At 48.0% G+C, this 22,801-nt stretch overlaps 2 protein-coding genes across 4 annotated transcripts in view; one reads left to right on the forward strand and one right to left on the reverse strand.

Moving 5' to 3' along the window:
- Positions 1-11,834: 11,834 nt before the first annotated feature.
- On the forward strand, positions 11,835-15,337 carry gtpbp10 (GTP-binding protein 10 (putative)). Its single transcript, XM_060053783.1, has 10 exons — positions 11,835-11,989; positions 12,412-12,605; positions 12,732-12,823; positions 12,906-13,050; positions 13,173-13,246; positions 13,374-13,426; positions 13,521-13,628; positions 14,145-14,222; positions 14,373-14,496; positions 14,819-15,337. Exons 1-10 carry the CDS (start codon positions 11,957-11,959, stop codon positions 15,040-15,042), a joined length of 1,125 nt encoding a protein of 374 aa, XP_059909766.1. The 5' UTR covers positions 11,835-11,956; the 3' UTR covers positions 15,043-15,337.
- Positions 15,338-15,444: 107 nt separating this feature from the next.
- The window catches only part of adam22 (ADAM metallopeptidase domain 22), a 56,648-nt gene continuing 49,291 nt past the window's right edge, over positions 15,445-22,801 (reverse strand). Inside the window, exons 27-32 of one of the 3 annotated variants that reach the window (XM_060053780.1) lie at positions 22,336-22,533; positions 21,488-21,588; positions 21,232-21,298; positions 20,459-20,548; positions 19,106-19,229; positions 15,445-18,506 (exon numbers count right to left, since the gene is read on the reverse strand). In XM_060053780.1, the coding sequence (XP_059909763.1) occupies positions 18,486-18,506; positions 19,106-19,229; positions 20,459-20,548; positions 21,232-21,298; positions 21,488-21,588; positions 22,336-22,533 (601 nt within the window). In that variant the 3' untranslated portion in view covers positions 15,445-18,485. The remainder of the gene's footprint in view (positions 18,507-19,105; positions 19,230-20,458; positions 20,549-21,231; positions 21,299-21,487; positions 21,589-22,335; positions 22,534-22,801) is intronic. The other 2 variants (XM_060053778.1, XM_060053777.1) reach the window with 2 other exon arrangements.

A 22,801-nucleotide genomic window follows, 5' to 3' on the forward strand; every position in this document is an offset into this window, starting at 1 on the left:
CGACCCCCTCCACCTGCTGGCCCAACCCCCTATCCAACGCGTCCCTCTGCAGGGAGAAAGGGAGATCATAGTTAGGAGCACACAGGACCGACTTTCCACAGAGGGCTGTTTTAATAGCCTCAAATGACACCTGACATGGCTCCGACCACTGGACTGTATCTGGGGCCCTCTTACGGGTGAGGTCGGTCAAGGGGCTGGCCAGGTCGGAGAAGTGTGGTACAAACTGCCGGTAATACCCCGCCAGCCCCAAGAACCGCCTCACCTCTTTCTTGGTCCTGGGCCGAGGGGAGTTGGCGACCGCTGCGGTCTTCACAACCTGTGGTCGGACCTTCCCCCCCCCCAGTTGGTACCCCAGATATTGGATCTCCCTCCGCCCGATCACGCACTTCCTCGGGTTGGCCGTGAGCCCCGCCCGTCTCAGCGACTGAAGAACGATCGCCACCTGCCGCATATGCTGCTCCCACGTTCCGCTATAGATGACGATGTCATCAATGTAGGCAGCAGCATACGCGGCGTGGGGCCGTAACACCCGGTCCATCAGCCGCTGAAACGTGGCCGGGGCCCCGAACAACCCGAACGGAAGCACCTTAAACTGGTACAGACCGAGCGGAGTGGAGAAGGCTGTTTTTTCCCGGGCTGCTGGAGACAGTGGAATCTGCCAGTAGCCCTTCGTGCAGTCCGGAGTCGTATAATAGGTGGCCATGCCAAGCCGGTCCACGAGCTCGTCGATCCGAGGCATTGGGTAGGCGTCGAACTTCGACACCGCATTCACCCTACGATAGTCTACACAGAACCGGACAGACCCGTCCGGCTTCCCCACAAGCACGACGGGACTGCATCAGTCACTGTGAGGCTCCTCGACCACGCCGAACTCTAACATGGTTGCCAATTCGCGCCGCACAACATCTTGTTTGTGGACAGGCAGCCTGTAGGGGCGTGTCCGCACCGTTAAACAGGGCTGCGTCTCGATGTTGTGAGTAATTAGCGGGGTGCGACCGGGCAGGGGCGAAAAAACGTTGGCGAACCGGAGTTGCAGACCGGCAACGTCCCGCGCCTGACTCCCTGAGAGACCCTTGCCCTGACCGACCGGTCAGGGCGTGTGGTAGACCTGTGTGGTAGACCTGTGGTAGACCTGCTTGTTTTCGCCCCTGTCCGAACGCGCTTCCTCGTAATCCAGGTCCCCAATCCGCCGTGTGACCACAAAGGGTCCTTGCCACTTCGCGAGTAATTTGGTGCTAGAGGTGGCCAATAGTACAAGGACCTTATCCCCCGGAGTGAGATCGCGTAATCTAGTCGCTCTGTCGTACAGGCGTCTCTGACTCTCCTGGGCTCGGTGCAATACCCCTAGTGAGTGAAGCTTTGCACGCAAGTCCATGACGTACTGGATTTTGTTCTTGCTGTCACTGGACCCCTCCTCCCAGTTTTCTTTAATGAGCTCCAGGACGCCCCTGGGCTTGCGCCCATAAAGCAACTAAAATGGGGAAAACCCTGTGGAAGCCTGGGGCACTTCCCGCACTGCAAACAACAGAGGGTCTAGCCATTGATGCCAATTCCGAGCATCCTCGTGTACGAACTTTCGGATCATGGACTTTAGAGTCCGGTTAAACCTCTCACACAAGCCGTCCATGGCTGGGTGATGGACGCTTGTGCGGATGGCCTTAACCTTTAACAACCCGTAAAGTTCCCTAATCGTGCGTGACATGAAATTGGTGCCCTGGTCAGTGAGAATCTCTTTCGGGATTCCCACCCGCGATATGAAATGAAACAACGCCTGCGCAACACTCTTCGCGGAGTTGTTGCGCAACGGAATTGCTTCCGGGTATCGGGTTGCGTAGTCGATCAGGACCAACACAAATCGACCCGTGTGAGGAACGTTCTAATGGCCCAATAATGTCCATGCCAACGCGGTCGAAGGGGGATTCCACCAGGGGAAGGGGCCGTAAGGGAGCCCTGGGGCGGCCGGGGGATTCACCAACTGGCACTCGGGGCAGGATGCGCACCACCTGCGCACCTCCGCCTGAATCCCCGGCCAATAGAACCGGGCCATTATCCGGTTAAGTGTTTTATCGTACCCCAAATGGCCCGCCATTGGTTTATAATGCGCCGCCTGGAAAACCATTTCCCGGCGGCTCCTGGGTACCAGCAACTGGGTAATATCCTCCTCACTCTGGGTGTCACGACTCACCCGATAAAGCCTATCCCTAACCACTATAAAGTGTGGGTAAGTCAGCGCTGCATCTGGCCGGACCTTACTCCCATCAATAGCTATCACCTGGTCGTAGGCTGAGCTCAGTGTGGCGTCACGAGACTGCTCGAGGGGGAAATCCTCCACCGGTGGGAACCTCGGCGCTGAGACCTCGAGTTGGGGATCCCCCCCCTCCCCCGATTGTTTGGTTTGTATCGTGAACCTACGGGCTTTAGTGGGGGTTTCATTCCGTCTGCGCACGGCACCTTCTCAACGAGCAGGTGTGCGCCTGCAGCCAGAGGGGGCGCCAAAATACCTATTCCCCACACAATGTTATGTAGTACTTCATTGATAACCGCTACGCAGCGCGATTTCTTTTTTACTGCTCGTGGCGCCCCCCATGTGATTTGGCGCCCCCCACAAATATGCCGCCCCGGGCGGCTGCCTGGTTCGCCCGTACCTAAAACCGCCACTGCACGTCCCCCCACAGTCACTCGTCACTCCCCGCTCTACTCGCATGTCATTGGCAGAAAGAGACGAGACCGACAAGAGCCGCAATCATGTCTTGTTGTGCGTTTGGTTGCACAAACCCTTTTAATAAGACTGATTATCCCATGTATTCTACTTCTTGCTTGCCACCATAATAAAACTATTAATAATTATGCTTTTCTTATTCGTATTGCATTCTTATTAAATGTATACTCTGTTTGAGTTCACCTCCCTCAAAAAGTAGTCCCCTTTTATCACGATCGATCAAACATGTTTTTGACACCTCGAAGGGCATTATCCCGCTTATACCATGGTCACTTGCCAAAGAAAAGAAATCAAGATCATTCATTTATATTTTCATGCGTTTTACAATCCAAATACAACGTTTTTCACATAAATAGGACGGACCGTAGCTACGACCAGGCAACGGGAGGTATTCTAGTCCGCTGAGCTATGAGCCAGAGAGCTAACGTTGTGGATTGTACATATTTATAATTCGAAATTCTTCCCATCCTTTATACCACAGATACTCTAGGGTCTATAGCAGGCCTATTCAACTAGCGGCCCGTGGGCCAAATGCGGCCCCTCTTAATTTTTTTCTGGCCCGCAAGAGGTTGCATGCAAAAAATAAATGAAATAAAGGTGAAACATAGTTGCATGCAAATCAGGTTTCTGTGTGTAGCCGGTGATACTAGCCAGTATCAGTACCCCACAATCAGGAACTGGCATCACTTATTCTGACAATGTTTGGCTCAACCGATACGTGTGAGTCTAGCTTTTCTCATATGAATGCCATCAGAACAAGGGCACGTTGCTCCATGACCTATGAGAAGCTGCATGAGTGTCTCAGGAAGAGCCAAACTAGGCAAACAAGGCAGTGCAATCTTTCTCACTGACTGACTGGCTCAAAAAGTCACATATGTACAGTAGTTCAGTTTTGTGACGATTCAAACAACATTGTTGAATTCTAAATACGTGTCCAGAATATGTGAGAACAAAATCTTTTATAATGATACGATTAAAAGTGAAGAAGGAAGGAATGCGTCTGACAAGTTTATTCCATGTAGTAGTACTATATATATTAAGTTAACACTACTTTAAGTACGATTTATTTGTAGTGATTCATTCACGTAGTTTTACTCTGTGTGGCTCATGAACCCCCAGTGGTTTTCCTTTTCAGCCCCCTTGTTAAGGAGGTTGAATAGCCCTGGTCTATAGCATATAACTGAGTTATCTGATTACAGTTTGATTCATTTTTCAGCTCTCGTTTTTAAGAATAATCACCGCGCCATTCATTTAAATGGGAATCGCGACGGTCTATACTTTCAACATAAAGTGTACATATTTACAATACGAAATTTGTCCCAGCCTTTATACCACTCTAGGGCAGGGGTCGGCAACTGGCGGCCCATAATATCTGGCCCGCCAGATTATTCTGGAGTTATTAATTTATTATTATTTATTTATTTATTTTTTGAATATCGATTATCGAATATCGATTATCGAATATTTTCTTTCACAACCGTTTTTGAATTTAATTGTATCAAATCCTCCTACTACTCCCGGAAGGTTAGAGACACACTCATCACGGTCACGCGTAAACTGCGAGGGGCTGAGCGGGAGTTATTGGAAACCATGCAATATTAAATTAAACAGAGCGCCCCTCTATAGGCCTACATATACAACAATCTTGGCGACCCAACATTACGTATTTCTGTGTGATACTGCACGTAGAGAAAGGCAGGAGCTGTTGACAAAGGTCCACAAAAGATTTAAGACGCCAAGCTCTGAGACTTTGCTGTTGAACGCAAGTAGAGTCTCTGATGAGGCTACTTCGCCTACAGCTCTTCTAACGGTGAGCAGGGTTTGTGTGTGTGCGCGCAGTCAATCAGCACCCGCCGTGGTGTCTGTGTGTGTGTGTTAAGAGTGGTTGGTTGCTTTTTTAGGTGCGCACTACTGCCCTCTCTCCAGCATAAGGCCTTTCTACACTGCCAAGCCGGTTCGGTCGAGGCTTGGCACATATGGCGATTTCACCGTCTTATCTCGTTTCCTGTGCAAAACGAGGGGGTAATATCCCCCGTTCGTCACAGCGCGGGATTTCTTGGTTCACTGCAGAAGGCGGGGCTGCGCACGGAGTCTAGACCTCTTTAGAATAATTTGCATATTCCCAAATGTTTTTATTTTTTTATGAATGAAGACACCCGCATGCAAGAATGATTTGCTGATCATGTGAGAGAAGGTGATGCAGTCATATTAAACAAAGACGTTGAAAGATGGTGTGATCTACGAGAGAGGCTTTTGTCGGGATAAAAAAACCTAACCCGTCCCTAACCCAAAAGTGGTCAGCAAAATAAAGAATATGTTGGCGTTTTTGCACTTGGAAATATTTAATCGCGTTCTTAGCCTACATTCAGAAGAGCGATGTTGGACCACGGACGACTGGGGATAGGCAGCGGGCGAAGCAGTCCAGACCGAGGTTTGTTGGAAGTCTTGTTGCGTGCACAGGTGGCACATGTGGCGACCAAGGACCAGGTGTCTCGATCCATAGTAGGCCACCAGAACCGGTGGTGCAGGAAAGCCAGGGTGCGGGTGATCCCAGGATGACAAGCCAGCCTCGACGAATTACCCAACTGTAGAACGTCCGAACGAACTACATCCGGGACGAACAACCGACCGGGAGGGCCAGTACCCGGATCGGCCTGGTGAGCCTGGGCCTGGGTCACCAAGGACTCGTTCTTCCAGACTAACGAGTCCACTACGCAGGTGGGTGGTAGGATGGAGTCCAACTCGGAACACCCCTTGTCCACGGAGTGCAAACGGGACAAGGCGTCCGGTTTGGTGTTGCGGGAACCTGGGCGATAAGAAAGGGAGAACTTCAAATGACCAAAAAATAACGCCCAACTGGCCTGGCGAGAATTGAGACGCTTTGCGAATTGGATGAAACTTAAGTTCTTATGGTCCGTCCACACGATGAACGGTAGCTCCGCTCCCTCCGGCGACGCCACTCGTCCAGCGCGAGCTTGACGGCGAGGAGCTCCCGGTTTCCCACGTCGTAGTTCCGCTCTGGGGGAGTTAGCCCTCGAGAGAGGAAGGCACAAGGGTGAAGCTTACCGTCCATGGTTGAACGCTGGGACAAGCTGCTCCAACCCCGGTGTCCGATGCATCAACCTCGACCACGAATTGCAGCTTGCCATCGGGCTGCGTGAGAACCGGGGCAGAGACGAAGCGCCGCTTCAACACCCCGAAGGCCGCCGCGGCCTCTGGGGTCCATCTGAATGCCACCATGGCGGAGGTGAGCACTGTGAGAGGTGCGGCGATGTGGCTGTAGTTCCTGATGAACCGTCTGTAGAAATTGGCGCTGGAGCTGCTTACGATTGGTGGGAGCCGGCCAATCTGTCACAGCAGTTACCTTCCCTGGATCCATCTCTAGCCTCCCCTGGCCGATGATGAATCCCAGGAAGGCCACTGAAGGCACATGGAATTTGCATTTCTCCGCCTTGACAAACAGCCGATTCTCCAAGAGACGCTGCAGGACCTGGCGGACATGCAGCTTATGTTCTGCGAGGGACCGAGAGAAAATCAGAATGTCATCAATGTACACAAACACAAACTGATGGAGCATGTCTCTCAAAATGTCATTGACCAGGGCCTGGAATACTGCAGGAGCATTGGTAAGTCCAAAAGGCATCACCAGATATTCAAAGTGACCTAACGGAGTAGTGAAGCCCGTCTTCCACTCATCCCCCTCGCGGATGCGAACCAAGTGGTAGGCGTTACGAAGGTCCACTTTGGTGAAAACGGAAGCGCCCCGCAGAGGAACAAAGGCTGAGTCCATGAGAGGCAACGATTATTTGTTCTTTATCGAAATGTCGATGAGACCCCTATAGTCAATGCAGGGACGAAGGGTCTTGTCCTTTGCAACCAAAAAAAAACCTGCCCCTACCGGTGAGGATGAGGGACGAATAAGCCCCGCAGCAAGAGAGTCTCGGATATATACCTCCATGGCCTCTCATTCAGGACGCGAGAGGTTAAACAGGCGGCTGCTAGGGAGAGGGGAACCAGGAAGTAGGTCAATAGCACAATCGTATGGGCGATGTGGTGGCAGAGATAGTGCGTGTTGCTTACTGAATACCGGACCCAAATCATGATAATCCTGGGGCACCAACGTGAGGTCCGGGGGATCTGGAACGGGCTGTGGAGCGACTGCCGCAGGTACTGAGGCGGAACGTAGGCAGTTCAATAAGCAATGGGTACTCCAAGCAGAGACCTTACCGGAGGTCCACTCTAAACTGGGGTTATGAAGACAAAGCCAGGGATGACCCAGTACCAAGGGGGACTGGGGTGAATCAATGAGGTGAAACGAGATTTGCTCCTGATGGTTCCCGGAAAGCAGCAGGGACAAGGGAGCGGTCTTATGCTCAATCCTGGCCAAGTGCATTCCCTGGAGAGCGCTCACCTCCATTGACACGTCGAGTGGAATGATGTCTACTCCCAGCTGTCTTGCCACCTCTCGGTCCAAAAAACTCTCGTCTGCTCCGGAATCGACGAGGGCGGAGAGGTGTAATGAGCGGTTCCGCCACGATAGTGTGGCCTTGAGCAGGGTACGGGAGTTGGCGTAATTGGGAGCGCAGCTATATCTGTAAACTCCCATTACGACCGAGCCGGTCCGTTTCCCGGGTGCATGGGGCAGTGGAGGCGGATATGACCCACTCTCCCGCAATACATGCAGGAACCCGTCCGAAGCCGCTGGTCGCGCACCTCCGTGGTTAGATGTGCGTGCCCCAGCTGCATGGGTTCAGGCTCGGGACGACTCAGAGACTCTCGGTAGGTGTCGGTGATCCGCGGAGGAGGTCTCGCTGTCGTGGACTGGAAAGGAACTGATTGCGGGGTCCGAACGGAACTCTCCCTCCTTCGCTCCCGGATACGATTGTCTATTTGCATGGCAAGAGTTATGAGCGCCTCTAAATCGGATGGCTCGTCCCGCAACGCGATCTCATCCCGTAGGTGGTCGGACAGAGATCACTGAAAAACGTCCCTCAATGCGTCGTCACGCCAACCACTCTCTGCCGCGTAGATCCGGGAAAACGATCACGAGCTCCGCCACGCTGCGGCAACCCTGGCGTAGATCCAGAAGACGCTGAGCGGCCTCTCGCCCCCGAACTGGATGGTCGAAAGTCCGCCGCATCGCCCTTGTGAAAGCCAGGTAGTTGGAGGCCTCGGATGCCCCACGGTCCATCTCTGCCGTAGATGAGCGGCTGTTGCTGAAAAACCCCTCCTACCTGGAGAAGAAAGCCATGACAAGCCCCAGGGTCGCCCTCATATGGTGCCGGAGTCGGAACGTAGGGCTCCCGGCGAACCACAGGACCCGTAGGGGGGGAATCAGCGAAGGACGGACTCAAAAATGCCACCCGGGATTCGAGGGACGACATGGCAGTAGCAAACCGACTTAGGCTCACGGAAACCTCCCTCAGGTTCCGGGAATGTTCTTCTCCGAGGGCGCCCTGGCGGTGTACCTCCAAGGATAAGCTTGCTACGCGAGCGGCCAAGGAAACGGCTGCGTCATCTTTGTCGGCTGGGTCCATGTTTGGTCAGATCGTACTGTTACGGCTCAAGACGGGTTGGACCCAAACGCACGGCACAAATGACCACAGACGAAAGCAGAAACAGTAGAACAGCTTATTAGTCCACGGTTGGGCTCCGAACCGGTTCAAGGAACGAAAACCGAAAACGAACAACTGTTCCGGAACAGAAACGTTATTCTGAAATCCCCAAAACCGGTTAATAACGTTTTTTTTCGTTCTCTATATAGCCTATATAATTTCACAAAAGCATAGCCTATTTCATGAAAAAATTTAATTATTTCCGGTTGCCGCGTTCACTTCGCCGCCCGCTAAGCTCAGTTGTCACAAATTCCCATCACCACCCTGGCGAGAGGCGATTTGGAAGCAACAGTTGCACTGAGCTCTATCTTCGACAAAGGTAACGTGAGCTAAATTAACCGAGTCCACTATATCGCCTTTGCATTGTTTCTTGTTGGTGGGCGTGCACTTAACCTGCGTCCGCGTCCAAGTTTCATTGACATGATCAAACAGCCCGCCTGCTCCCTGATGACAGCCCTCACTGCTGTCTACACACAGCTATTTGATAAATGCCAGATTATAAAACACTTATTTCAAATATCGAGTCTGACTGTCAATAACAATTAGGGCTGGCCCGAATGCCATTTTTCAGGCTTCGAATACTCGTTGGTTTTTCCGAGCGAATATTCGAATACTCATTCCAGAAAAACACACCATCAAAAAACAACATTAATAATCCCTATATACTCTCTGGGACCGATTTTGACAGTATCTGCATATTTTGTTGAAGATTGAATAGCTTTTGAACGTTAATTAGTAGGCCTAAGTAAGTTGGAGTTCCTTCGTTTTTCCCCGTGGAGGCGAACAGCTGTTGTTCCGTACCAAATCAGCTGTCCTCTGCCATCTCAGCCCTTGCGGGAGCTTTTCAATTCATTCTGGAGCGTGCATCTTTTCAGGGAATTTGTACAATAAATCCATAACAAATACCGAATATTGATTGTCGTATGTGTCCATATTATATCCATTATATTGACCGGGTATTCGCAAGACGCTCACGCTCTGCAGCAAGCCAGTCACAGTTGATTTGCGCGGCGCTGTACAGCGAACGTAAACAAACAACTAAGCTCAGGTTAGCATTTCACGAAGCATTTCTTTTCCTCCCGAGATCCCGCTAATGTTGTTATAAAGTAAAGGGAAACAAGATATCTATTCTTCCTCCACCTCTCTCGCTTCTCTGCTTGGTGTCGCTTATAGTTTGCCTCCCTTGCTCTGGTAACGTCACGTAGGCCCTCCGTGAAACAACGAAGCTCCGAATACTGATTTAAGCTTTGAATACAAATTTTCCCAACAAGTATTTGAATAATTCGGGCCAGCCCTAATAACAATGCGGGACGACGTCTCAATTTGCGGGACGTCTACAAAGTAATGGAAATGCGGGACTGTCCCGCACAAAGCGACACATCTGGTCACCCTTTTATCGACCACAAAAATAGACTAGGCCCTATAACACTGCCGGAACGTTAAGAATGAACGTTATTTTACGTTCCGAACCGGTTCAGGAACGATATGTTGGTGGCGGAACGCAAGAACGAAAACGTCAAATATACCGGTTCCGTTCGGAGCGGAACGATTGAAAAATAATTTCGTTTTCAAGCCCTGGTCCACGGTTGATCAAGGTTAGTGCAGAAGGTTGCATCCGTTAGGGGTAATCCTGAAACCACGGGCCGGGGGGTCCGAACCGGTGTTGGATGGGTCGGCTGGCAGCCGACAGTCACACACGACGATTCAATGAAGATGGTAATCCGGCAGTAGAGCAGGGTTGTGGTATAGTTATGATGGTGATGACTGGTAGAGAGAAAGAAGTATTAGGAATGCGCAGTCTTGCACACGAGTAAACTAGAACTAGGAATACAGGTAGGAATAGAATCAGGAAGCTACTCAACATGGTAAATACAACTGACGATCTAGCGACGAATGGTTGGAAGACTGGCGTAGATATCCTGGTGATCCTGATTGCAGATGACTGTCAGGTGCGGGTGATCAACGAGGCTGGGTCGGGGAACTGTGCTGGAATGCGGAGGCCGCGCCCCCTGAGACAGCAACAAACAGGGACAGACAAGACTGGCAGAGAACGGAACTAGTGGGAGCTAGGATCCGATGGGAGAGACCGTGACACCGGCAAAACCGGGACATCTGTTCACCCTATCACAAGTGATAAAAAAGCGTGGCAAGCCACTCAGCAAAAATGTGCGTTTGACAACAATGCGCGGGCCGCACTAACACTAAACTTTGATGTCAAGTAGGGGGCCACAAAATATCATCCCGCGGGACTCAATTGTCCCCCGGGCCGCGAGTTTGAGACCCCTGGTCTATAGCATATAACCGCGTTGTCTGATTACAATTTAATTCATTTTTCACAATTTACCAGCTCTCGTTTTGAAGAATAATCACCGCGCCATTCGTTTCAATGGAAATCGCGACGGTCTACCTTCAACATAAATTGTACATATTTATAATTCGAAAGCCTTTATACCGCAGATACTCTAGGGTCTAGCACAGGGGTGTCAAACTCATTTTAGCTCAGGGGCCTCATGGAGGATAATCTATTCCCAAATGGGCCGGACCGGTAAAAATATGGCATAATTATGTAAAATTAAACATGCTGTGAGCACACCAAACACAGGTTTCCCATTTACTTCCGTGAATAAAAAGGATGATGACCATTTTTCTTGGAAAACTCTGCACTCTGTGTCCACCTTTCGTCTTTTTGACAGAGACATTTTGGGGCGTTTGACACCCCTGCATGTAACCGCTTTTTCTGCTAACAGTTTAATGCAACAGTAAGCTGACAAAATCACTAATTAACACCGCAACTGCAAATTAACCACACGGAGATAACCATGTTAACTGGTCAATTATATTTCTTTGCCATCTTTCTGCGCGCATCCACCGTGTTGATAAGCAAATGATCATCCACGCCCCTTCCAGTAGAGCCCATGGGATGAGGTCGAAAAATATGACTGGGTTTCAATGGAGAGTAAGTTCTTATTTTCTGGTCCCAGTTTTTATATGCCCCGGATTACACATAATTATGTTGCTTGAGAATGTATATGCTAATTTTTCATGCAAAGAAAACTAAACATGTTCGTGAATAAGCTTGATAATGTTCCCAAGGGGGGGGGGGGGTAAAAGCATCGAAAGAGGTGAAAAACATTATAAGTCGGATCATGTGGAGAGTTTCAGTTATGCCGATGGGGAGTTTGTCGGTCTTGGCCACGCAAGTGGCAGGGAGCGTGGCGTGACACATACGAGACATGTAGTCATTTTCATTGTGTTTTCTCTATAGCCTTTAACTGAACAATTGCACAATAAACGGTCAAACTCTTGGCATGAAAAAATATCATTTATGTCCACAACATATGTGTAATCCAGGGCATATAAAGACTGGGACCAGAAAAAATATACTTTCTCTCGATTGAAACCCATTCATATTTTTCGATCTCATAGGTCCCATGGGCTCTACCGGAGAGGGCGTGACTTCGCCACTCTATGGTTACGGGTTTCCACGCCCCCTGCGTCGCATCAACCAATGAAAAACCAGTACTCTGGTCTGTCCCTCCTCTCATTCCACCAAACACATGTCGCCTGCTAGCTACCACTAGCTTCTTAGCAATATGAAAAGACTACATCAGCTCATATTAAAATGGTTAATCTAAGTAGGATTTGCTACCGGAAGGTAAACAGCCACTGCAGTACAGTTCGTTTATTATCCTTCATGGTGTTAATGTGGTTTGAAGAACGTTGCAGTTCTGCTAAATGGGTAAAGTTAGCTAGCTACCGTTCTTGAAGGTGAATGACATCTAGCGGACAGCCTCTGCCATCTGTTTATATAATGTATATAATATAATGTATATGCTTCATTTGCACAATTGAATGATGTGCTCCGTGCAGCTCAATTTCATATATATATTACAGTGAGCTGAATATATTCTCAGGATGCTAAATGTTTACATATGATAGAAATATATGTTCTAACCCTCTCTGTTGTCTTAACGCTAAATGTTAAGACAACCAAAAGAACAAGTCTCTGGGTGTTCTGAAGAAAATGTTCAGGGAACACAGATGCAATGTTTAGTAAAGATGTGTTTTTCCTGCTAGTATGGGAACTTGGTGGACAACCTCCGGCTCTATGTGCGTGGAGGCAGTGGGGGCATGGGTCTGCCTCGCCTCGGGGGACAGGGAGGCAAGGGAGGAGATGTCTGGATGGTGTCCAAAAAGGAGGTGACTTTGAAGCGGATCCACGACAAGTACCCCCATAAACGCTTTGTCGCTGGCGTCGGAGCTAACAGCAGGTTAGCCTTTTCCATTAAGCTTAAATGTCAAATGTATCAATAGGAAGGGTGTGGATCTATTATGATTTATGGTAGAACCAAAGCTATGTGATGTTATTAACAACAATACTTTTTATTTGTCAACAGCGTCAAAGGGTTGAAAGGAGAGAAAGGAGGGGATTATGAACTCCATGTTCCTGTTGGCATCACCGTCACTAATGACGATGGCAGAGTTATGGGTAGGTCAAATACAATATCATTGTCACCAGCACCAGAGTCTTTCTTTCCTATGACTTTCCTTCTTAATGCCTGACTGATAAGGTGAACTGAATGCCGAGGGTGATCGCGTGTTGGTGGCTAAGGGTGGACAGGGAGGGTCTTTCCACTCTGCGTTCACACCCTCCAAGGGTCAGACCAAACACATCCGCCTAGACCTCAAACTCATCGCAGACATCGGCCTGGTCGGGTGAGTAGAGTTAATGCTAATTTTGTCCCAGTATGAATGTGCACACTTCTACTGGAGTAGGAAAACACCATCACGTAGCGACATACCAGTTACAATGTGACTGATGCCTCTATGTTACACAGGTTCCCCAACGCTGGGAAGTCCTCCCTGCTGACTGTCATCTCCCATGCCTCGCCCCAGATTGCTAACTATGCCTGTAAGTAGTCCTCCTGTAGCGATGTCATCGCTACTTTGTCTGAGATGACATCTCTTCTTTGTCAGAAATAATAATGTTCCTAGTCTGTCCTCATTTGTCTTCCTCTATTAATGTCTTTGATTGACAGTTACTACATTAAGGCCAGAGATCGGTAAAGTGATGTACGATGATCATAAGCAGGTATGTTGACTGTTTGTTGGTTTGCCTATTTTCTTTCCATTATTGTGTTTGGAGTGGCTGGTATTGTAATGGATGTGGTTTTGCAAACCCTTAGATCTCTGTGGCAGACCTTCCTGGTCTGATTGAAGGGGCTCACCTTAACAAAGGAATGGGCCACAAGTTTCTCAAGCACGTGGAGAGAACCAAGCAGCTGCTGTTTGTGGTCAGTGGAAAGGGTTATAGTAAATAAGATAGGGTATTGTAACTAAGTTATGGTATAGTAACTAGTAACAAAGTTAGGTTATAGTAAAAAGTAACTAGTAAGTAAGTTATGTGTATTAACTAAGATAGTGTATAGTAACTAGTGAATAAGTAACAGTATAGTAACTAAGTAACGGTATAGTAACTAGTAACAAAGTTAGGTTATAGTAAATAGTAACTAGTATGTAGGGGAGTGTTTAGTAACTAGTAACTAAGAGGGTATAACTAATAACTGGTACCGTAATTAGGGTATAGTGACTAGTAACTAACTAAGAGTATAGTAACTAGTCACTAAGTTAGGGTATAGTATCTAGTGTATAGAAACAAATAACTATGTGAGAGATACAAAGTATAATCAGCTTGGGGACTGTGTCATTGGCTCTTGGCAGCTGATCTACCAAGGTATTTTAGTAGTAGTAGAATGATGGAAGTGCTGAATGTTCACAGTATGGATATGGTCTCCCACCACTGGCTCTAGGTGGATGTATGCGGATTCCAGCTGGCAAGCAAAACACCATTTAGATCAGCCTTTGAAGCTGTGCAGCTCCTGACCAAGGTATGACAATAGACAGTATATGGTTCCTCCAATCGGTAAGTGTGAAACCCCAAAGACCAGGGCAAAGATCATAGCACACCAACACCCAGAGTGATCTCACAGTCTCCCAGTTTTCTGAAACCTAAGCTACACGGAACCCCTGTTGTGAAGGAGCTGGAGCTGTACAAGGAGGACCTGCTCTCCAAGCCTGCCCTGCTGGTGGTGAATAAGATGGACCTCCCTGATGCAGAGCACAAACTGGAAGAGCTGCGGGAGCAGCTCGAGAACCCAGAGGGTAACTTCAAAACAGTCTCCTAGCTGTACAAATTTACTATGTGGGCATTCTTTTTAATGTTTTGAATGTGTTGATTTATGTCAGAAGTGTTTTATAAGCCGAATAACACCAGGTGACCCTGGCCAATGACCTTATTGTGACAAGTATGTTTTAAAAGAGTGGACATTTAACAGAAAGCCTATGTCGCCTGATGAAGTGACATATGTTAAATCCCTATCAACAATAAGGGAAGGATCACAACCTGTTTAAAAGCCGACATTGGAAAGCAAAGCTCCTAGTAACTCAGCATTTGTGTTTGTCTTGGCTGTCTGCTCTGGCCCAGAGTTCTCCCACCTGCTGCCACACGACATGATCCCCCGGACCAACCTGGCTTTCCGAGACGTCGTCCCTGTCTCCACCATCACAGGCCTGGGTTTAGACCAGCTGAAGCGCCGCCTGCGTGGGTCGCTGGATGAGGAGGCGGCTAAGGCCTTGGAGCCCCTCCACAGGGAGCGTCTGGGGGCCCTTAGGCCAAGCAGGACGCCCCTGCCCGTCTGGGGGATCTGAGGCCCGTTTGGGGGGGCTGAGGCCAAGCAGGACGCCCCTGCAAGTCTGGGGGCCCTGAGGCTGTGCAGGACGCCCCCGCCCATCTGGGGGCTCTGAGGCAGAACCCCCTCCCGCCAGGGGGATTTGAGGCCAGGCCCTGAGCTGGACTGTGCACAGAGGTGCTGGATGGTTTCTCTGGACTCCATCATCACTGGTGTACGTATTAGACTGCAGCACGCTACAGCCAAGTGTAAATACTGATGTAATGAACAGATTAATTGTTTTGACATATAAAATGCATTTCTGAACTTTTTAATTACGTGTGTTGTTTATTTCCTGGGCTTCCATTAAACATATCTTAATAATTCCAAACCTGAATGTTTTATACAGATGAGGGCACAGACATTTCACACAACAAGGACATGTTGTTTAAAGTTTTATTTTATATTAAATATATTACAATACTGAATAATTAAGAGAAAAAAAATATGGGCATTTGCATTGTCAATTTATGTACAGCAGAACGCAAAAACAACATTTAAACAAACCAAACTAAAACCATACCAGGTGTGCAGCTAGATCTGAAACTATTACATCTAGTAAATGTGGATGAGGATCAGCTCTGAACGCGTTGGATGGAAGGTCAGCTTGGCAGTTGGTGAGCTCAAGTGTACTGATGAATGCTGAACGTCTGCCTGGCTGTCTGCCGTGTCTCCGTAGGGGAGAAGGAAATCACAGTTGTCCTGTTGGATACCTCCTAGCAGGACAGTCTTATTAGTGAGTGAATGTAGCACGGTTGTCTCTATTCTCTACCACTACAGTTCAAAGACATGAAACCATGGCAATTTTGCAAATGGTTTGGCCACAATATCTGTTGGCCAACGACAGAGAAAAGGGTCATTGTTTGTTGTTGCCACACTACGTTGAATATATTGCTGCAGTGTTCCTCTTACTCGTCACACACTTCAATAATGAAAAGAAAGCTCTTGTAGCAAAAGAAAGACAATACAGGAGCCTGTCGGTACAGTTATGGTTGTTATACTCAATGCTTCTATTGCTTCCCTTCATCCACCTACTGTGGAACCTTACAGATGGACACGAGCCAGAGTAAAGCCGCGGGACAACTCCAAAACTAGTGCTTAAAGACCCAAATCACCAAATCCCACCCAAACTAGCCAATGCAAAGAACGTGCAATATTGCAATTCATTTAATTAATGTTAGATTAATTGCAGTTCATAATACTGAGAAAGAAGAGAATATTATAAAGGTAATTAAGAAAAAAGATGATATCTGTCACCCAGTTACAATATCAATCCAATATTGTGGGGACATTAGCTATACAGTCAGTGCTGACAAATTAAAATGAACAGGGCCAACTTCAAACAAAGACAAATATCAGAACCAACGCACAAGAAGCATTAAGGCAATTTATGCACATTAAAGGCGATGCCGTGGAGCTGAACAAGACAGGTTGGTGATGGATCTTGGTTTGCCCATCTAAACAAACAAAATAAACGATATTACCTCTAATATCTTCAGAGTTTTTAGTCTTTGCCAAACCAATGGCTGGATGTTCTATCGAGCCTAAACCATTTCAGACTGACTGAATTATTGAGCAGACTATATTAATAGTCGTAAATTACCGTCAGTGCAGTGGTATAAAAAACAGTAAGACAACTTTAATAAAGTAAAAATTTTCATTGACATGCTTTTTTTTAGCCCAAATAGTCTTGCAGGTAGCCTAGGAGAGGACGGACATGATGTGCTCATTGCCCTGTCATTCTGTTGGTCGTCATAAAAGCTTAAACAGCAAGCACTATGCAGCATATTTCATCATTTACATAGGTCAATCAAAGCCATCGCAGATAAAATCCAAAATGTAAATTTTTAGATGTCAATATTCCATGTTATTTCATTACAATTGTCATAATTTGACTTAGCTAAGCGGCCTCCCCTGATCCCAATGCTACGTTGTATAGGCTTAATAACGGCCAAGCTTGCCATCCAGAAGTAGAAACAGGAGGAAAACGAAACACATCTTTACATGAACCAAGTGAGATTTCTGAGCAAAATCGTCCATCACCAAGTGAATAAGACTAAAATGTGACGTTCACATCTACAACTTTTACCAAAAACACATCTTTCGCCCTTTATCGCCCACAGAAAGACCACATTTAAACAGTTTTACTTAGTTAAACAAATTAAAGAAAGAAAGCTTTACAAGCTTCGCCATAACACTGTTCATGTGCTAGGACATGCCCCTCGCAGCTATTTGATCAATGAGGGCTGAGCACATCTGTGTCACATATAAGCATATCTCCCCGAGAAGGATGTAATAGACTGAGATGAGACACTGTTACATTCTGCTGTGGATGGAGAAAGCTTGGGGCGGAGGGGGGGTTACATTGGAGGAGGAATGAGGTTCTGCAGGGTTAAAAAACAAACACACAGACATAAGGAGGGTATGATAGCCTGGGGAAAACCCCCAGGAACCCCACCAACCTTCCCGCTTTATGACACAACACAGTATGAGCAATAGGGAGAGGACGCACATCCGCATACCCTTATCCTTAATAAAAAAAGAAAACAACATTATCATGGTATGTATTTAACTGTACATATTTACACCGATTATTCACTGAGCGGACCCCGCAAGGTGTGGCAGCGGGATGTGAGCAAGTTGGGGTCTGTCTTCTCGAGACAAGGTAGCTATGATGATTATTGATACATTGAGAGTTGGTGATAGATGAAGGAGAAGTGGCAGCCTACACATTGAAGAGGAAACGTCAACGGCTAGGTATAAAATCCCTGCTCCTCTGCATGCTTTTCATCCAGGTCGTACCAGCGCTCTTGTCCTTTCTTCGACAATAGACGGAGGTTGTCTATAAACAAAGTTATCTCATGCATACATTGTTGGATTTGTCTACAGCGGTTTGCGTGCTTTTGAAATGTCTCCATTTGGATCGGAGATAGGTTGACCTGTTTCCTGGTTCCGCCTCCTTTTTGAGAGGAAAGCCAATAAAAGTGTAGAGTTAAGTGTGGATATCACCGTGGAACTGCTGGGGTTGTCAGTAAGCGCCAGGGCCACAGAAGCGTGTTGGGGGTAAGGGGCAAGGAGGAGACGGGCTGGATGGTGGGGGTATGTCCGGTCCTGAAGGCCTGAGCCCTCAAGAGCAGCTCAGTCTGACCTGACCTCCAGCGGGTCAGAAGTGGAGCCGAGGTTCTCTCATCTCAAAGACGTCCAATGTATGGACAATTGCTGCCTGCTGCTGTTTAGCAAGTCAGACTAAACAGGTCCTTAGTAATACACATGAACCTGGGATTATCCTTCTGTTCCGCTGGGGCGCGCTCACACTCTCATTGTCCAGTCAGGAAGTCTTGATCCATAGAAAAACAAAAGAAGGTAGGCAGAACAAGGTAGTTCTCACCGACTTCTGCAGATCAGAGAGGGCAACGCCGGCTGTTATATTGAGGTCTCCCACAGCTGAGGAAGAAAAACAATTTTAGTTTAACAAGATCTTAGATTTCCTACATTTCCATCTTATTTATCAAATTTTTACACTGCCAACCCGGTTCCGTTGCGGCTTGGCACCCCGGCAATTTCAATGCCTCGCCTGGGTAAAACCGAGGGGTTAAAATCCCCGGTCGCCACGGAGCGGTCTGTCGTGGTTCACTGGAGAAGGCAGGGCTGCGCACGGAGAGTAGACCTCTTTAGAGTAATTTGCATACAACAAATGTTTTTATTTTTTTATGAAGAGACTCGCATGCAAGAATGAGTATACATCTGAGTGTGGGCTAAAAACACGATTAACTATTACCAAGTGGAGCAGTGGAGCCATCTAATTGCATCAACATCAGAATGAAACCCCCAAATGTGTGTAGAGTCCGGGAGGGTAAATTGGGGTGCTAGCTCAAGCCAGCTTTACCTCGGGCAGTGTAAACGCGCGGACCATGCCGGGAAAAAGGCGGGCATAAGACGGGCATATTTGGCAGTGTAAAAACGCTTGTTCCTCTCAGCTCATAGTCCAGTGTGGTTGGTGTTGCTGATCTTGTCTTGTTTGAGACTCGAGTGTATGGATTTACCCTGGCACTCTGCCTGTTGGCTTTCCTCTTGTCGTCGGGGAGCGGTGGCATGGGGTAGGGGTACCTGCGGCTGGACGCGATGGACCCTGTGGAGGAAGTGGGAGACTTGGCAGGAGACAGAGTCCTGAGGAAGACAGGAGATCAGACACGGATCAGACGGGAACTTCTCTCTCTGTCCATCAGTGTGGGCGTGGCGGGACGTTGGCCAAAGACACAGATCTGGATAAACTGGATAAAAACAGCATTCCAGAATTTCGCCCTAGGTCTATGGCTTTGGGCAACGTCCTATGACTGTAGTTTCAGTTCTGTCCAGTTTGAGAGAGGTTGCTCTTAAAAGTTGTCATGGAAACGTTTACCTAAAAAACTTAAAATCCTTATATTGTAATTTAAGTCCTGCTTTTAGGGACAACCTCTCCATTGAGTGTTTAAGAACTGCAGCACTGGTCTGGGCATAGGTCTCTCCTCTCTTACTACTCAAATCCACAACCCCCTGCTACAACACCTCCTCCGTCATCAACCCATCAACCTGTTGCTGACGTGTGGATGAGTCATGAGGTGGCTCTGAAGGTTAATGTGGATATTTAAAGACTGAGCGTTAGGAGGTCGACAACAATGACAGACCAGATCTGCTTGGTAGCAAGCACCCAATCAGAGAGAGAGAGAGGACTTTGAAACACAATATTGAAGTTTGACTTTGTTCTCCATACTGGGTCCTGGGACAAGGGCGGAATAAAAACACATCAAAGACATTTTGGCAACATTACTTAATACATTTTCTGGGAGTACGAGATATTTGTGAAGAAGTTTGTGTTCAGCCATCTTCAATGAGCTACATTTAAATTAGAAAGCTGTTTCAAAAGAACACTAAGCTGGCAAGCTTCTATTGAGATGAATTAGTGATGTTCTTTTCTATAGAACTGAACTATATCACAGGAGCAGAGAGAGGATGTCAGAACATGGCACAAGGTGGGTGACGCAGAGCAGGCAAAGTGTGACACACTTGACCACGCACATATGTACAGTGAGCATGCAGAAATAAACAGTGTGCTGCACGAGTAGGACAGCGTGTAACATGAAACAAAGGAAACCTTAAAACCCAATATCAAATTACAACACAAGCAATTAACACAAGTATTATTATTTATACTATTTGAACTGCTCTTTCAAGAGAATCAGTAATCTTATGAATACTACATGTGGTGTGGTCTTTATGAACCCCCTCCAGATGGTCTGAGGGGGGTTAACCTCAGCCCCAGGAAAGGCCAGAGGGGAGGGTGAGTGGGATGTAAGACCGGATCTCGGTGGGGAGGTGGGAGGTAAGGAGGTGGGGGGTTAGGAGGTGGGGAGGAATACCTAAGGAAGGGTCCTTGAGTGTTTCTATTCACATCTTCTACCCATTTAGTGACATCATAATGCTCTTTTTTGGAGGGGGGGGTCAAATACCTGTCGAAGAGGGGGTGGGATGGATACAACACAAGGAAGAGGAGGAGAGAGAGAGAGAGAGAGAGAGAGAGAGAGAGAGAGAGAGAGAGAGAGAGAGAGAGAGAGAGAGAGAGAGAGAGAAGCAGAAGAAAAGAGGGAGGGGGGAAATGAACAGGAAGGGACATTTCAGGAATCAAGCATGTGGAGGAAGAAGGAGGAGAGTTGTTTTAGGAAAGCGGAGCAAACATTCTGAAAAGACATACCACCAAGATGCAATTGAGACGATGGGGCAAGATTTGGGACAATGTATTCACTGTGTGGTTTTAGATGAACAATACAACCGTGCTGTGTGATAGGCTCAAATGCATGTTGGTTATTTGTCAAAGCATTCCAAGCATTCGTTCTTGGCCAAGTCAGAGTCATGCCTGCCATGACACCATCAGTGTCCTGCCTTACATGTCCATCATGAACTGTAGCAGACAGACAGAGTGGCTGGGGGCGGCCATTGATGCTTTAGTACATTCACAAGTGAATGCAAATCAGAACCATAGGTATCCATTGATTCTATGAACTCTATGAACAAGACGGTTTCTACATTAAGGGTAATCACATTTTTAAATGTTTTTTCGTAACCATTTGTTCACGCTTTTCTACAGAATATGGCTATCCATCTCCAATATCAGGCAGCACTACAGGGAACTCACTCTGTGGAGTTGGAGCGGGCACGGAACTTCTTTCCTTTCATCTTCTTGCGTTGACCACTCAGATTACCTAGAACACACACACACACACACACACACACACACACACACACACACACACACACACACACACACACACACACACACACACACACACACACACACACACACACACACACACACACACACACACACACACACCTTTAGTCAAAGATAGACATCTGCCAGGGATCATTCTTGTTCCTGGTCTGAGGCTCACCCTGCCAGGAGTTGCTCCTCGGCCGCCCGTTCTCGCAGATGTCAGAGATGTGCTTGGCGTCGGGAATCCTCTCGCTCCAGGAGTGGGACAAACCGTTAGATCTGCACGCCAAAGCCACCACACATTTAACGCAGACTCAAGAACGGTACAGTTCCTGATGTTATGAACCATTCCAACTCCTCAAAGATCATTACAGATGCAGTAGAGTCACAAAGGTTTACAGTAGTGTCGCTGTGTGTGTGGGGGTACAAGATGGTGTTAATGGTTAGAGTAAGAAGATGGGAGTCTATTCGAGCCGTCAGATGACCACAGTGGTACCTCAATGGCAACGCAACATAGCTGAATGAAGGTATGATCAACAAATGGTCCAAAATGATCCAGTACACAACCGCGAAACGGCTACGCACACACAGACACAGCAAGCAGACACAGCGGTAGACAAAGTTCACAGCGGTGGACACAGTACACTGCGGTGGACACAGCGGTGGACACAGTGGTGGACACAGCGGTGGACACAGTACACAGCGGTAGACACAGTACTCAGCGCTGGACACAGCGGTGGACACAGCGGTGGACACAGCGGTGGACACAGTACACAGCGGTGGACACAGCGGTGGACACAGCGGTGGACACCGTTCACAGCGGTGGACACAGCGGTGGACACAGCAGTGGACACAGCGGTGGAAACAGCGGTGGACACAGTACACAGCGGTGGACACAGCGGTGGACACAGCGGTGGACACAGCGGTGGACACGGCGGTGGACACAGTACACAGCGGTGGACACAGTGGTGGACAAAGTGCACAGTGGTGAACACAGTGAATGAGGCGATGGGCGAGATGGCGGACCTGAACACAAAAGGCGTGATGCACTGGGGGATGGAGCGGATGGAGTGGGTGAAGGACGGAGTGCAAATCTGCAGGTGAGACAGACAGGCGGACCTCTTCTTGGAGCTGCAGCCAGAGTTGGTGCTGACCCCCGGGGGCCCATCACTGTACGAGTCGGGGTCTCCGGGCTTCTTGACGTAGTCCCCGGCCGGCATTTGCCTGGTGTAGGACAGAGGACTGGTGGATGAACACTTTCACTCTACATCGCTTTCTTCTTCCTATTTAAGTTCCGGTTACGTCACGTTTAAATGAGCGTTGTGTTCCAGTAACTTTAACTCTGCGCCTGTTAAGGTTATGTTTAAATGTGATTGTGAATGTCAGATTTAAGTGAATGTTGTGTTTAAAGTCGACGTTAGGTTTAACGTTACTGTTCGGTTTATGTTCCATTGAGATTTACGTTTAAATTAACATTACGTTAAAGTTGATC

Source organism: Gadus macrocephalus, chromosome 6 (assembly GCF_031168955.1).
Source record: "Gadus macrocephalus chromosome 6, ASM3116895v1".
Lineage (NCBI taxonomy): Eukaryota > Metazoa > Chordata > Actinopteri > Gadiformes > Gadidae > Gadus > Gadus macrocephalus.